Source organism: Haplochromis burtoni, unplaced genomic scaffold (assembly GCF_018398535.1).
Source record: "Haplochromis burtoni strain Fernald_Lab_line unplaced genomic scaffold, NCSU_Asbu1 Contig_50, whole genome shotgun sequence".
NCBI lineage: Eukaryota > Metazoa > Chordata > Actinopteri > Cichliformes > Cichlidae > Haplochromis > Haplochromis burtoni.
In genome coordinates this window covers 1,863,160-1,879,406 of record NW_024582411.1, presented here as the reverse complement: position 1 = coordinate 1,879,406, position 16,247 = coordinate 1,863,160, and the positions used below count along the sequence as shown (strand labels likewise).

Below are 16,247 nucleotides of genomic sequence, written 5' to 3'. Positions count from 1 at the left end.
CCTGATGAAATATGAATGAATATTAGTTGTAATTTGGGACGAGACTCCTGGGTTTTACATTTTTTTTTTATATGATACATTTGGATAAATCCAACTTTATGGCCAGTAACAGCCAGAAGGAGAGAGATAATTCTTATTCAGTCGAGTTGAGGTAAGTTATCAAGACATACCACAGTGATCTATGTTTTGCTCCAGCAGGCTACAGGCAATGCTCCATGTTGTGCATTATTGACTCTGGTAAACATATTCCTCCCAGTGCCAGAATTTCCCCTGTTGATTGGCCCGTAATGGTTGTCTCAGTTCCTGTTACAAGGTGCAGAGCCTATTTAAAAGTGAAAAGCCTATAAATGACCTTGGCACAGTATCATTACCTTTTTATAGCCTGCTTTCTGCCTTTGTGATGTAGTTAAAGTCTTCTGCTGTAAATTATCAGGTCCACTTTCACAGGTGACTTCAAGTCTATATCTTGTGCTCTGCAAGCAGACTAAAGTCACCTGTCAGTGATCTCACACATCAGTCATGTCAGTGATAGCAGCGCAGAAGGAACAGAGCTCAGTAGTTACACGCATATATTAAATGTCTTTTTGACCTGACAGTGTTTACTCAACATCCAATGCATGCAGATGTAAGAATTAGGTTTGCAAATGCAGACAAGATATGTACAAACACTTCATCACCTTGCTGGATTGTTATCTGCCTTGGGGCAAATTTCCTGGCTTTGCAGCTAATTAGTGTTATTCATCCATCAGTTAAACCCAGTGTACACAGCTCCTAATTAACATTAAAGGAGTTTGAAGGCCCTCAGAGGAGCAGCAATACAGATACTGACTGCAAGCAAACACCGATATTTAAACTATATATATATATTTTGTTGAAGGTAATTTTGAACAACTTTGGCTGGAATTGCTGCTCAGCTCTCCCCCAAAACCAACAAAGGCAGAGAAGGAGAGAGAGATGCTGAAGGATTATTCTGATAGCATCCAGGATGGGCTTCCACACGGTTTTTACACAACCTGTAACCCAACAAAACAATATCTTTATCTGATGGTGTTCTCCATTACCTTGGGAGTAATTGGATGTGACAAGACAATTATCAGATGGAAGCTTAGGGAAAGGTAGATCAACACACTGCTTACTCACTTTTGTGCTTGTGATCAAACCACATAAAACTCTTAGAAATGCATAGTAGACAAAGTGTCACCCTAATTACAAATCCATGCCTATTACTTCAATCTAGCTGGAAAGGCATCTATTGCCTGTTTGCGGCTGCAGAGCTACAGCTAGACAAACAGGCAATTTCTGTTACATAAAATGTGGGTACTTACTATTATTGCTGTTGTCGTCCACCAGGATTATCTCTTTGAGCAGGTGGGAAGGTGTCCTGTTGACGGCAGAGTGAATAGACCGCAGAATGACAGACAAGGCTTCGTTCACAAAAATGAACACAATGCTCACTTGAGGGAGGTTCAAGGGATAAGTAATGTTTCTGCACCTGTGGAGGACAAATAACAAATAAGAGGCAACGTTTAGACCTTCAGCTTGTCTAAATGATTAACAGACACGTTTGACACTATCCCACTTGAGAGTGAGATATTGTCAGGTTTCTTGCCAAAGTGTCTTCTTGGCAGACTATCAGAACCTTATATCCGATTATCAACGCATAAATGTTGTCACTGGTTTATGGTTAATCTAACAAATACAGGTGCTAGTGCACTCCTGGTGCTCTGCACGGCAGAGGGAAAAGAAAAGAAAAGAAAAGTGGTAAGGTCTGTCATCAATCTCCCGCTCCTCTCTTTCTCTTTCAAAACACTGTTTTCTGTCACCACATGTTGACATTTGCATTGTGAATAATGAGTCCAGCTTCTTCTCCTGAAAGGAAACTAAATGTCTGTTTCCAAGATTTGCAGAAAGACGAAGCTGCACAAAATGCCAATAAAAGTCCGGGAAACATAGGTTTCAGTCTGAACAGAGGTATTTTTAAATGACCCAGGTGTTTATCTGTGTGGTTCTATGGCTCCTGTGTTCACAGACAACTACTACCTCAATAACAACAGTAGCAAAATTAGTTAAAACCTCCCCATAATATCCTCTAGAAATGAACATTTAATTTAATTAAAAAGAAGAGAATTGGGTCAGGACTGTGTTATTTTATTTGCTTCTACAACCCTCAGAAAAATTCAACAAAACCCCATTGCTGTCCATGCTCATCATGCTCTCCTTTCTTTTTGTATCTGCAGAAAGCCATGGCTCAGGCATAATGTTTGGGAAATGTGAAACAGAGACACAAAACATGCGTGATTAATGTCTTCCCTGGAACTGTCTCAATGAGTGTGCAGAGCCAGTGTCAGTAAGAATGAATGTTCTGAATTGAGTTTGGAGAAGAAAAGGTCCAAAAGTTCTTTAAACTGTGTAAACCTTTGCACTATATCGTCATTTATTCTCCACCATGGAGCCATCTACATATGTCTGGTCCCAAACGTGATGATGTGATGTAATTTTTTCCCTGATTTTTGTTTGGAATAACTTGTGTGATCACATTTTTTGGACTGTGGAGTGGCCTTCATTAAATTGTCATCGCTAAGAAGGTGCACAATCACTTTTGGTGATGTGAATGATTCTTGTGTTGTGTCCATTTAAGTGCTTGCTCACAGGGGAATTTCTTGATTGTTGGGGTTTTCTCCAGAATAGTAGTCTTTACCTTTGACTGTTGGGATAAATATGCATTACAGCTGCCCCAGCACCTTTAAATGGGCGATTTGTAACAGATATTTGTAGAGTAAGAATTGCCCTTTGACAACCCCAGTTAAAACTGCATTTTTCTTGCATCTATAACATAATTCACTCATTAGTAGGTAGTGAGTGGTGTTGCATGCTTTAGGCAAAAGTAAACTCTTCATTGGGTTTCAATTACTGAGGCAGTGTTTTTCCATGTGACCTTGTAAATTCTTTGTCACTTCAAAGTGATTTTTCATTAGAGCTAAAAATCAGAACACAATGCCAGTGTAGATTTCTTTAGCCAGTACATGGATGTTTACAGTGAGATTAGAGACAAAAACCATCAGGTAATTCTTAGTTAATCATCAGTTTATCATCAGTATTAGATTTTAAAAATGTTTAATGTTTTTTTAACACAAATAACAAAGATTTGATTCTGTTATAGATTTTTTAACATTGCATAGTTTTGTGATGTTTTATAGTTTAGTGGGTGAATTACAGAAATGCAGTTTTCCAAATAGAAAATAGAAAATAAAAATTTTAAGAACAATATTTGCCGGTTCAGGATTTTTATTTTTTTGTTTGGTCAATTGCTGTGGCCCATAAATTTAGAACAGATGTTCATGGTCCCCACAAGATGACTCCATTTACTTTTCACTGCCAAGCTGCAACCTCCAGGGCTTATAAAGGAAGCTAAAGACAAAGTGCTAATTTAAGCTCCTTCAAAGCTTCCAAATATGAATCAATCCCCAAAAACTCCAATATCAAAACCCCAAACTTCAAAGTAAAAATAACTGCCTGAAGAAAATGGGCCTTTAATTTTCCCTTTCATACTTTCATAACAACTATGAAAGTATGAAAGGGAACATTTTAGTTCACTTAATATCAAAAGTTATATTAATATTAAGCGATTAAGTAGTATTAATATTAAGGCTTCAAGATAGGGGTGTGGTTATTCTGACCGCTTTGACTGATGGGTGAATTTGACCTCTGTGTTTGTGGTGTTGTATCTACTCTGTGGTACAACCTGTCCAATACATCTGCGCTCCAGTTTTAATGAGTGAAATTCTAGTATTTTATTAATCTCTTCATTAAGCTGCACTACAATTACCAGATAACCGGTCAATATGCAAGTTGTGAGCACTTTGATTGTGTTTCTTTAATTAGGAAGTATTTTTTTGTAGTTTTTAAATAAATTTTAAGATGACATTGCCTGTACTTCTTGTTTTCATTCAGTTTTAATAAGAAATCAAAAATAGAATTCCTAAAATTTATCCCACAAAAGGGATTCCTGTATGTGGGAACTGTTTTGAATGTGCCGGAAGTTTTACATATGAGCAGTAATCTCTCACAAATAACTCTAAGCTATTACATTTCAAGGGCCAATATATTAAAATAAATGCATGTACAAATTTATAGACATAATGCACACATGTAAACATATCTTTTGTTTGGTTAATTAACCAAATCATCAACATCACTGCCAATCAGCCTCTGTTCTGCTTTCTTACTGCTCTTTTGTCATTCTACTGTTCAGACTCCTCTCCGTCTCTGTCTCTTACCCTCACCTTCGATGCCACCAAGCCTAGTCCTGTCTGAATTTCTATCACTGCTAGGATTCTGTTCTGCTATGATGACTCGTTGGAGTCTATTTCTTTGCAAATAGCTTAATTAAACCCTGTATCAGTAGCTAAAAAAGAGAACACAACAATAACTAAAAAAAACCCATTCATTTAAAACCAAGATATGCAGAAGAGCATCTCTGAATGCACATGTCTAACCTTGAAGCAGATGTTCTACAGTAGCAGAGACCAGAAAGAGAGCCACTCTTGTCAGCTAAAAACAGGAAAGTGAGGCTACAATATACCCAAGCTCACTACAACTGGACAACAGAAAAAGGCTGACTGGTATGACATTTGCACAATAGAGTCAGAATTTGGCATAAAAACATGAAGGCATAGATCCATTCTGCCTTCAGGCTGATTTTGGTGGTGTAATAATGTGGAAGATATTTTCTTGGCACACTTAGGGCCCCTTAGCATTAACTGAGAATGATTTAAACTCCACAGCCTGAGTATTGTTGCTGACCACATCTATCTCTTTATGACTGCAGTGTGACCACAGTACAGTTTTCTGATGGCTGCTCACAGCAGGAAAGCCAACCGTGTTCAAAGTGAATTCAAATTAGTTTCTTGAACATGAAAGTGAGTTCACTGTAATGTGTGGAATGTGGTGGAATGCCATAAAGAATTAAGCCAGTTCTTATGGCAAAAGATGGTCCAACCCAGTATTAGCAAGGTGTACCTACTAAAGTGACCGGTAAATAGACATCATAACTGTGTATGTATCACACGTATCATAATTGTTACATGTGAAAAGTTGCAAAGAATTAGTGAGAAAAACTCATTGTGTTACATTTTAGGATAAATGTACCTGTCTCAAGAACCTGTCACCTGGATTTTGTGTTTCCCTTTGTATAAATAAAGAAGCCCCCAGGATCTACATTGTGTGCCCCATTAGTTTGCACCCATACTCATTAATGTGATAAGTTGCCTTCATTGTTGATACATGTAAAATGTGTATCATACATACATGCATACATATTTTTTTATATATGTTTTTGCATGCTACATCTAATTCAATGCATCTCATTGCAGTGTTTGAACATTTTTGTAATTCAATTCAATTCAATTTTATTTATATAGCGCCAAATCACAACATAAGTCGCCTCAAGGCGCTTCATAGATACAGAGAAAAACCCAACAATCATATGACCCCCTATGAGCAAGCACTTTGGCAACAGTGGGAAGGAAACCAGTCTTGTACCAGTCTTACCCATCAGGCCTGAGGTCTGCTATTGGCCTGTCTAAAGAGAGACGATCACTGAGGTAGGCATTATATCCATAGTACTGGAACTGCTTCAGAGCCACTCGCCGGTTGTCTGGACTGAGCTCTTGACCCCAGTGAGCAAACAGTGACGAGTCAGAGAATGATGTATCCGGCTGACCATCGTCGTCCTTCCCTGGAGTCTCTATGAGGGATAGAAAGACAAATAACATAAATATTTCTCTACTCCACTCCAACTTGTCAACCTACCTGTGAGGTTTGCATAACTGGATATTTAAGGAACAGTGAAAAAACGATAAGCTAATATAATCCCTATGATTAATGTTGTTTTCCTTGTGTTGTAATGTATGTTTGCAGATGGGGGTGAACTGTTATTTAAAAAGACTGGCTGAGTGTCCTTCAACAGAAATGCTAGAGTTCATGCTGCTGATGAGAAGCTCTCTCATGTCCTTGAACACGAGAAAGAGATTCAGTTTGTCCCAGCAGTTGCTGAGCTGCGCTGTAGCTGACTTTGCTGTTTGACCTACACAGACAGGACAAAGTGAAACCAATTTGCCTACAGCAACAGACACAACCTTTCTTTCATAGTTTTTTTCTCCCTTTCCTTTTAAATCCTGTCCTGTCTGGCAGTTTTATCAATCAGAATTATATGCACTGCTGTGCCAAACACATTTTGCTTTTCCAAGTCCAGCTCTATAAATTCTCTATAGGCTCCTCTTGTTCATGGTTTATCTGTTTATTTCTTTATTTCTATTTCTGTTATTTCAGTTATTACATTATATGTGGTATACAGTATGACAATGTTTAAGGCAGGACAGGCAAAAAAAAAAGAGGAGGGGTTGGGGAAGACTTAATGAAAGGATGAAGATCAACTAGAAATGCACAATGTATTGCCAGCTGCTGCACCTGTAAAAAAAACAAAAAACATACAACACCTGGAATGCAAACATTCGAAAATGCACAGGTACATAAAGCAACAATGTATGTGTAGGCTCTAAGTCATCCAGGTCACAGTAATCTAAAGAGCTTGCAAAGAAAATTGACTGGACTTCTTTAAGTTTCTTGAAGACGTTTCACCTCTCAGTTCTAAGACCAAATGGTGGAAAGTCACAGGTATTTAAGCCTTAGTGGGAGTTGTCCCTTAAGAGGTTCACTGACCCACTATTTATCATGTGCATCATCATATGGGTTAAAAAATTGTGTGGGTCATTATCAGCAGAAGGTTTCGGGCGAAACTACTGTGAGACCTTGCCATCATGTGACTTATTGAGATCAAATTACGCAAGATGTGAGTGGGTGTTAGGTGTGTGGGTGGGACCTCCGAAGATCCGCCAAGATGGAGTCCCACTCAGACAGTATAAACAGTTAGCAGTATAAATTCAGCTGCCTACAACATTTCCAAGAACCTCGCCAACATCCTAGCTCCCCTTCTGGGGAACGCACCCCATCACATCAAAAACTCCACTGACTTCACCAACAAGGTCCAGAAACTTCCCACATAGCAAAATTGTATGGCCCGGATCTGGCCCATACATGGGCCAGCAGCAGACACACTGATGGTCCTGTGCTGGCCCATGTGTGAACTACCTCTGGCAAACCTGATCTGGGCCACCAAAGGCCCGTCATTCTTTGCGGTATGTGGGCCATGTGTAAGTTGTAAGTTGGCCCCAGATGTCAGCCTAATGTGTGCCTTATCAAGCCATGTAATAACAACATGTGTCAGAACATGCAAAACAGTGCAAACGTAACATGACGAAGCTCTGTTCAGACAGTGAATGAACTGATTCTTACATAGCGCTTTTCTAGTGTCCCGGATTACCCAAAGTGCTTTATACAACATTCCACATTTACACACTTTCTCCAAACTCAGTGCTTCCTAACTACATTCACACTCTTGACATGCAGACTGGAGGAGCCAAGGATTGAACCACTGACCTTCTGATCAGTAGGTGACCTGCTCTACCTCTTGAGCTACAGCCACCCACTGGCAAAGATGAGTAAACCATCACTAGGTTTTGAATAAAGTGTACACTCACAAACCTGTCAAACCTGCATTTGAAATGTTGGCTACCATAGCAGTATAGTATTGCAACATGGCATTTGGGTCTTCTAACTAAAATAGGAAAATAGGAACATAAATAGTGCCATCATTGCCAGACCTGGCCCACATCTGGTTGACATACACCCTGCCATGACACCAGTCAGTCAGAAGTGCCAGCTTGATGCCAGATCCGGGCCAGACCTGTTTTCTATAGGCCTGGGCCACATAAACCAAACCGCAATCGAGCCAGATATGGCATGCCATCACATAGGCAGTACCATCTATGCCAGGCCTGGCCCATATGTGGATGACATACGTCTTATCATGCCAGAAGTCAGCCAGCAGTGCCGGCTTGGTACCAGATCCGGGCCAGACCTGCTTGCTATGTGGGTTATACTGGATCCAGAAGAAACCATAGTGTCCTTTGATGTGGTTTCACTCGTTACTTGCAGATATACAACTGAGGCAGTGGAGACTGTCAGAAAATGACTAAAGCAAGACAGCTCCTTAGAAGACAGAACCAGCTTTAGCCCTGATCAGATTTGCCCACTGTTAGACCTCTGCCTTACCACTACATATTTTAAATACAGCGAGGGTTTCTACAGACAAAAACAAGGATGTGCCATGGGCTCCACAGCGTCACCCATTGTGTCCACTGTGAACGATTATCCTTGAAAAGAGGGGATGGCTTGCAGCACCAACTGTCTGCTACCTACAATCCCAGGGCCCCAGGTCGTGCACCTGGACCCACCCAGAAGAGGCGAGCTTTCCTGCCTCTGCCAGAACCTCTGGACAGGTGTGTAGGACCATATATCATGCATACAGTTCTCAGCAGAGTTCTCTTTGCAGTGGGTGCATATGTTTGAGTGTTTAAGGCCCATAAGATTTTCCACATAACATGTTCAAGATTTTTTATCCCTTTCTCATGCCACGATGCAAACTTTAGTATTTTCTTTCCCTGACAGATATCTGGATTGTTCCAAATGTGTGTTAGTTTACATGGGAAAAATGAACATTTAGTTATTTTTAAGATGTCCCACCAGGCTGTCAGAAAGATTTTTATGTTAAGGCTTTTAAAGCAGTTTTGATGCTTAATACTGGAGCTTATGAAAGGCAAATTAGAGATTTTTACTTTTCCACGGAGTCTAGTGATTTAAACCAAGTAAACCAAGGGATTTATTAGGGATAACTGAGAAAAAATTGTTTATTTTTGGCAAAATCATAATTTTCATGGTGGTAACTGAGAGGCGCCTGGCAGAAACATATATACCTAGATATCTAATATTACCTGACTGTATTGGGGTGGTGGTGTTTTTCAAATTGCAATTCAGAGGCAAAACTGCTGATGGAATAGTATGATATAGATAAGAACTTATCTATAAGTGTGATCGTCTTTCTGAGAGAGGTTTGGGAGTTCCTAAGGAAAAGTAATATATCATCGGCATGCAGGCTTATCTTATGGTCTGTATTTTCAATTTGAACTGGTTTGATAGCTATATTTTGTCAGATTGCTACCACTACCGGCTCAATAAAAATACAAATATTTATTTATATTTTAAAATATTTATTTATATTTTTTAAATATTTATTTTATATTCTGATATAGCAGAAATTTAGAAGGATTAATCTGTGATGAAGTCTTTAAAATATTTATTTATTTGTTGTTGTGATGTTTACGTTTATGTGGTAAATTCCAGCATTCAGGCAAAGCATACATAATGCTGAGTGCTGAGGGAGAAGAGAAAAGATATGAATGGTGACAAGGGAAATAAGTTAATGCAGCCACCCAAGAACCATTTTGAGTAACCTAAATCAACCATGGATGGATGGGGATGGATGGATGGTCTGTCGCAGGGCTAACACATAATGACAAAAAAAAAGAAAAAAATGACAAAAAAAGAAAAATTACAGGCTAAGATGATTAAACCAGCAATATTTGTTCTACGTAGACATGTCTGTTAGTGGGAAAGGAGAGTGAGAAGGGAAAAGCAGAAAGTGACGTTTGTGTAGATCCAGGTCACCTGGCGTGGTGTTTTGATCGCAATAAAGCTGGCTGTTGACACACAGTTTATCAACAGTGATGAAAGCTCGAGAGCCTTCTTGGATGAATTTCTTTCAGATCTCTAACAGAACCTTGCGTCATTCCAGGATGTCTTTGGAAAACTGGTTGTTGACGCTGAAGTCTGTTCCTCTTAGCTCCTGGCTGTGGCTCTTCACCAGTTCTTTTTTTTTAAGTGCTCAAATTTGGCCAAGAACGATCAGCTCATCGATTTCCCAAACAATGGACACGAGGGAAGCTGATGTTTTTAACTACATCCTCCAGGTTTCTCGTGAGTCTGGAAGGAATGACTCACTGTTGTTTCCGGGTCTTCTTCTGCCTTCTCTGGTATTCCTGAAAACACCAAGTTGTCCCTCATGTTGCCGGCCTGGAACCTGATGACAGTTTCCTTGATTTTTTTTCTTTCCTTCTGAGAGTTGGGTCATTCTTTCAATTAGGAATTCACCAACTCTTTGAGGGTGGCATTTTCAGCAGCCAGTGTTTCCACCTGCTGCTGGCTGAACTCCACCGACTCGCACAGTGCCTGAAAATCTTTATGCAGGATTTCCAGGAGGGCCAGGCGTACGTCTAAGCTGGACAGCTTTCTTAAACAGTGGACGCCAAAATGTCAACAATGTTGCTGTACTGTAAAGAAGCTGGCTGCGGTGAGTCTTCAGGGCAGTGTCGTTTAATGGATTACGTTCCTTTGCTGCTGGAGGGAGTCGGCACCTTGTTAGTTGTGCCCAGTACACTTTTTACCTTTCTTTGATAGTTAATCACTTGGTATTGTGTGATCCTTCTTGGAAAATATGATCCTACTGTGTTCTTACACTGCATGAGACTGTAAAAGGACTGTGTTTAAAAGGCTGACAGCAGAAAAATTCAACACGGTGACTGCACTGAGAGCTTAGAGACATTTAAGTTTTGACGAATGCGACATTACAGCTTTCGGTCCGTGTTGATAGACTCACTTCATGACCAGACTCCATAAAGCAATGGTAGCATCATTTAGACCTTTTGTAAAAGCTTCCAAGAGACATTAATGAACTTAAGAGGTAAACTTTTGAGTGTGTTTAACAGTGTGAGTGTGATTTATCCATAAGAGGGTCGATCACCAAAAATACAGCAAATAAAGCGCATAAAAAAATTTAAATGAAGTGATGTAATCTCAAAAGAGTCACAATAAAAGTTTTCAAGCTATACTTGTAATACTTACAACACTTACAATTATACTTGCAATACCTAGTCCCAAAATATTTTCTGTGATGCTTATTAATACACTTATTAAAACACTTTTTTCATTTCAAATCAAACTGAGGCTGTTAGTGATATTAAGAAAACGTGATTGCAAACAGAGGGACTCTAGAGGCGGGAAAAAATAGTCAGAAAATAATTAACGTTATAAAAAATTACCTCTGTGTCATGGTTAATAATAACATATTGTAAATTAAAATGGCCTCATCAGCAGGAAATGAAATCTAATGAAAAGAGGTTCTGGCGTATCATGTGTTAATAATTTCATTAAGAGAAGGCATCAGTGCCCTGCAGCATAGTGAAACTATAGAACAATAAAAAAGAGACAATTTCCATTATAAACCTTCAGTATTTCAGCTCCCTGCTGAAATACTGCAGCTATCAGGGATAATTCACATCCTACCATACGTAAACATTTATGTATGGTTATTTAAAAAAAAAAAGCTGTTTAGTAGAAGAGTGACAAAAATAATTTCTTCATTTAATTAAATTTTCAAAGTTCAGATTTATTCATTTTTAAGCTGTTTTAATACAGCTACAGTATTCTATTAACTGAAGACTATTATTATTATTATTTTTTACCAATAAAACGTGAGCAAAATAAACTAAGAACTCTCAAATACCCAAAGAGAAGTGAGGGGTGACTCCTCACTGAGACTGCATACAAAAGACAGGTTACAGACAATAATATTCATGAGCAGATTAAATACAACAATATGAAGGGGAAGCAGGTGTAACAGGATTACATTATGAACAGAACGAAAAACTTCTTCTGAAAAGGCAGGAGATAATACTACTGTGCTTTGAAAGGAAAAAAAAACCTACAAAGTTTATACTCCGTTAAATTAAAACACAGTTTCTATCCTGTACATATTTGCTTATCATGAGGACATAATCATAGTTTTGTACCTCGACCCTGAGTCTGACCTTAAAATGGTCTCTTAAAAATTTCTTTAAATAGCTTCTGGGCATCTTAGAATATTTCTGTTTCAGCTTAATATCTCTTTTTACAAATAAGAAATTTTAAAACTCCACAAGCACATGGTGTGTTAGCCCAACAATAAACAGCAGGCAGTACAGACAAAGCGGACAAGCTAGTAAACATTGGAGAATTTGGAGGATAGAGGCAGAATTAGAGATGAACGAGGCAAACATTACACTCATATATTCATCACTGGGCAAGAAATACAATTCCAAATGAATTATCTTGTTTTGTGTAATTCCTGGTGTGTAAATGTACTGTTTGCTAACAAATACAGCATGTAAATGTGATAATGCAGTCTTGCGTTATGCAGTCAATCTTGTTCTGAAAATTACTCTGTGCAAAAATATTGCAGAGAAATATGGAGGAAATTTCACTTTTAGGTTAAAAATCCTAACATGCAAATTATAAATGTAAATGAGGCATTGAGTCCAGATGGAATTACCTGTAACTAATCTAACCTGTAGGTCATTTTAATATTTATTCTATTTTAACCTCGTAAGACCCGAACTCTTCCACGGCATGCATTTTTAATTTCTCTTTGCTATTTGGGCTGATTGGGACTCGATGAATGTAAAAATAAAGAATTTCCAGAATTTTTTTTTTTTTACCTGATTTTTGTTCCTGACAAAAATGAGATGCACATATTAGGATATTTGTTTAAAATTTCAATAGAACAGTGGCAGTATAATGTCCCCGTAAGTGGATATCAGGCCCTTTCTAAAGCAAAATTTAGTATTTTGGTCTAGACAACCCAAAATGTGATGTCCACATGTACCAACTACTGTGAGCTTTAAATGCTTTAAATACTGTGCGCGGTAACAAGGAATAGATTGCACTGAAGCACGAGCTGATGATTGAATGTATTTGTCTTGCTGCACAGAAAGCTACCAGCTGACTGCATGTCTCTTGCATTTATCAAATGTGGTGCAGTATTGTACACAAAGTTATTTATCTTTGATACATCACAGTGGTGTAGCTGTATTTTATAAAAACGCTCAGAGAAACATTTACAAATCAAAAAGCCAGCCAACATCCAAGCTGAGAGAAGACAGAAAACGATACAAGCCCGAGGCAGTGAAACTTACATACAACCCACAGTTGTTTCACTGCTGTGAAGCACAGAGGAAGTGTCTCAGCTCTCGATAAGAGAACTCTGTGGTTAGGCTAAGGCCTGCGTAAAACTTCTCCAAGTCTTTCAATCTGGGCAAGCATGCCTGAAGGCCCATTCATCTGACTGCTTGTGGTGGTGATTAATTAAGCCTACAGAGATGATTTCCTCTGCGGTGAATCCCAGAAGTAGCTGTTAGGGCAGGTTGGTGTTGTTTAGACAGAGTGAGTTTGGCAACTTGGTGTTTTTTAGTACGTCTACATAATCACATCTGACAAATAGGATAGCACAATACAATTACTGCAGTGGTTCAAACGAAGACCAAAGCAATTAAAAGTGTGTCACATGACTCTTCTATTAAGCAGATCACGTGACTCACTTTAACCTTGTGTTTGGAGAGTGGTTTCCTCTTGAGCACAACAAACACTGCTGCTAATTCAAGTAAAGCACAGCCAAACACCTGAGGCAAAGAGTAGGGCATGTGCATAGTGCGTGTAGACTGGGAAAGTATTCCCTAAGCTTCCCAGAAGCACTCCAGCCCTGTGTGGAGTGCAACACTAAGTGTGCTTTCAATGCGTGCACAGCAAGGCAACTGAGTTACGGCCGTCTCCCGTAGTCACAGAGGAGAGACGAGGAAAAAAGATATGCACATACAACCAAAACACACTCATCATTAACAGAAGAAAAAAAGTTGTTAGGGAACAGATAACAGTTAACAAAGACGTCACTGAAAGAGAACAACAAACCTCCAGGTCCTGCATGGTCTAATTTTTGGGAGGAAAAGCAGTACGTGTTAAATTATTCAATTTGATCCCATTAAAGATAGTTCAAAGTGATGAAACCACCCCACAATGCACAAAGATTTTATCAAATTATATTTACTCATGCCCCCATGCTTGTGAAGGGAAAATGTTTTGAATGTCAAACACAAAGCATTATCATTTTATAGAAATCCCTTCTGTGCAATGCTGACTCACAGTGGTACAGATGTAGACCTCTGATAAAGCTCTTGCAGACACTGGGAGCTTTTTACCTGCGCCTTCAAACCCTAAGGTACACAGTACACTTGGTAAGAAATGCGAGGCTGTTGAAACTATTTAATGCAAATCAATACGATGACAAAATGTCCTTTAAGAAATCCTTAGTATATCTAAGACCCTGCAAACTGTCAAATGGACAAGAGTGGATGGATGGAGAATATTCTCATTAACCTTATATAGTCCTAAAATAACTTAACTGATGAAAAGCTTTGTTTTGTGATGAATATATGGTGTATATTTCTCAGGGTTTTAGAGACCTTTTTTGTTCACTTTAAGTAGCAGACTGGCCAACACCAAGCTCATGCTAGGTGTGACACCAGTCAAGACAACTCAAATCAGAGCAAACTAATTATTTATATTATTTATTATATATATAAAAATGATCAAATTAATCTTGTTTTTTCAGCTCTTATAGTAATGATAATAATGGTTACTATTTTCAGAGATCACACCACTGGTTATCCTCGATCCTTTCTTTATTTAATACGTGACAGTAGTCTTAAATTGGGACAGATAATCATCACCATATTCATAAATAGTCGTGCAAGAGCTTCCCCAAAGGATGCTATCCCTGTTTGTATTTCTGACAGTAATTATGGTTTAGTGAGGGGGAAGAGCTTCCTTATAGACAATCTATTCAGACGAGGTCCAACAGATGTGTTATCGATATGAGAGGTAGAGGTCATATATTGAGCCTCAGTCACATAGGCCTAGCGATCCATTGGTGACACCCTGGCAACCTCTGGCCGCTAGGGAAAAATGTGTATTCCCTGCCTGTATGAGTGGTTACTCGAGATTGTTAGTAAAATCTTCTGTCATCTTTATCAGTTTATGATTTTGATTTTAAAATCTAAATCATCATTAATAATTAATGAGCAGAACAGAAGTTTAAAAAGCCACACCACAATGTCCTTATGATTTCATTGAAATGATTTCAGTGAAGCGATTAGAAAACGTTATTGAACCAGTTCCCCAACCAGCAAGTGGCTGGTGGAGGTTGCTGCGTAAATGGTTGCTAAGCCTCAAACAACAACAACAACAACTAAACAGCACCAGTATTTCCCTGAATGGTTGGTGAATTGTTGCCGAACGTTGCTTGCTTTCAATGCAAACAAATTACAACAGTCATCATTTGCATGTACAATGACAATAAAAGGCTATTCCATTTTATTCGATTCCATTCTACTCTTACATACCACTTTTTCCTCGAAGAAAAACAATGGTTTGCACAGCAATTTTCACAGTTTCATGACCTCATGGCAAGCAGTTAGTGAGTGACAAATCAGCAACTGCCATACAGTCTGCTAGAAACTAGTTGGACAATACTAATTTTTCCCTAGTGACCAATGGTTGCCACATGCTTGCCAAGCAGTCTCGAGGGATAGTATAGTAGTTTGGTAGTCTTGTAAGATATACTGTTTTACCACATTTATTACCACCTCCACAGGTCCAGTCAGAAAATAGCAAAAACATGGCTGATATTAAGAACCTACTTTATAGTCATCATATTTTTACAGCTTATTACTCAGGATATATTGTTAGTGCTTCAGTTTCAGTCTATTATTTTAATCTAATGGTCTAAGTAGAATGTTTTGGGAAAAACAAGATGAAAATCAGATTTATGAACTTCTGGGTTTTAGTTCTGTTATTTTGAAACTAATTTATGTAACTCTCACTGAGATCTAAGCTTCAAAACTCTTAATGCAGGTGCTGAGGAACTCAAATGTGTTTTGCTACAAACTAAAATTGATGTGCACATTTTGCTTTAATCAGTGATCCCTGTTTGACCGAGACATGAGACAAGCCTTTCAAAAGGTCTTGTGTCTATTCTTGTAATTTCACTGTCTAGAAAATACCGTCCAATTAAAACAGAGAGTCTGCAATTTATCCTATCCTGTCATTTTAACATCCAACGTAATGAGAGTGGAGTATGAAGCCAAGACATCAAACACCGTTACGCGATCAATATATTCATTGTATATTCATTCGGACCGTGAGCAGGGAGAGGACCTTCGATTACAACATTGATTACAGTCTTATGAAAAAGGCAGATGAAGATTTCAGGCACACGGTTTCTATAAAACTAGATAAGCTGCCTGCTAAAAGAGACTGAGTATTTATTTTAAAAAATTTACTGTTCAAGGCCATTTTGACAATAGTAGGGAAAAAAGCAATGATGACACACACACACACACACACACACACACACACACACACAC

General features: G+C 38.6%; 1 protein-coding gene across 1 annotated transcript in view; it reads right to left on the bottom strand.

Annotated features, from left to right (window-relative positions):
• galnt18b (UDP-N-acetyl-alpha-D-galactosamine:polypeptide N-acetylgalactosaminyltransferase 18b) overlaps positions 1-16,247 on the bottom strand; it is an 89,896-nt gene that overhangs the window by 48,461 nt on the left and 25,188 nt on the right. The window contains exons 2-3 of the mRNA XM_005936473.2: positions 5,551-5,746; positions 1,326-1,492 (exon numbers count right to left, since the gene is read on the bottom strand). Of these exons, the coding sequence (XP_005936535.1) occupies positions 1,326-1,492; positions 5,551-5,746 (363 nt within the window). The remainder of the gene's footprint in view (positions 1-1,325; positions 1,493-5,550; positions 5,747-16,247) is intronic.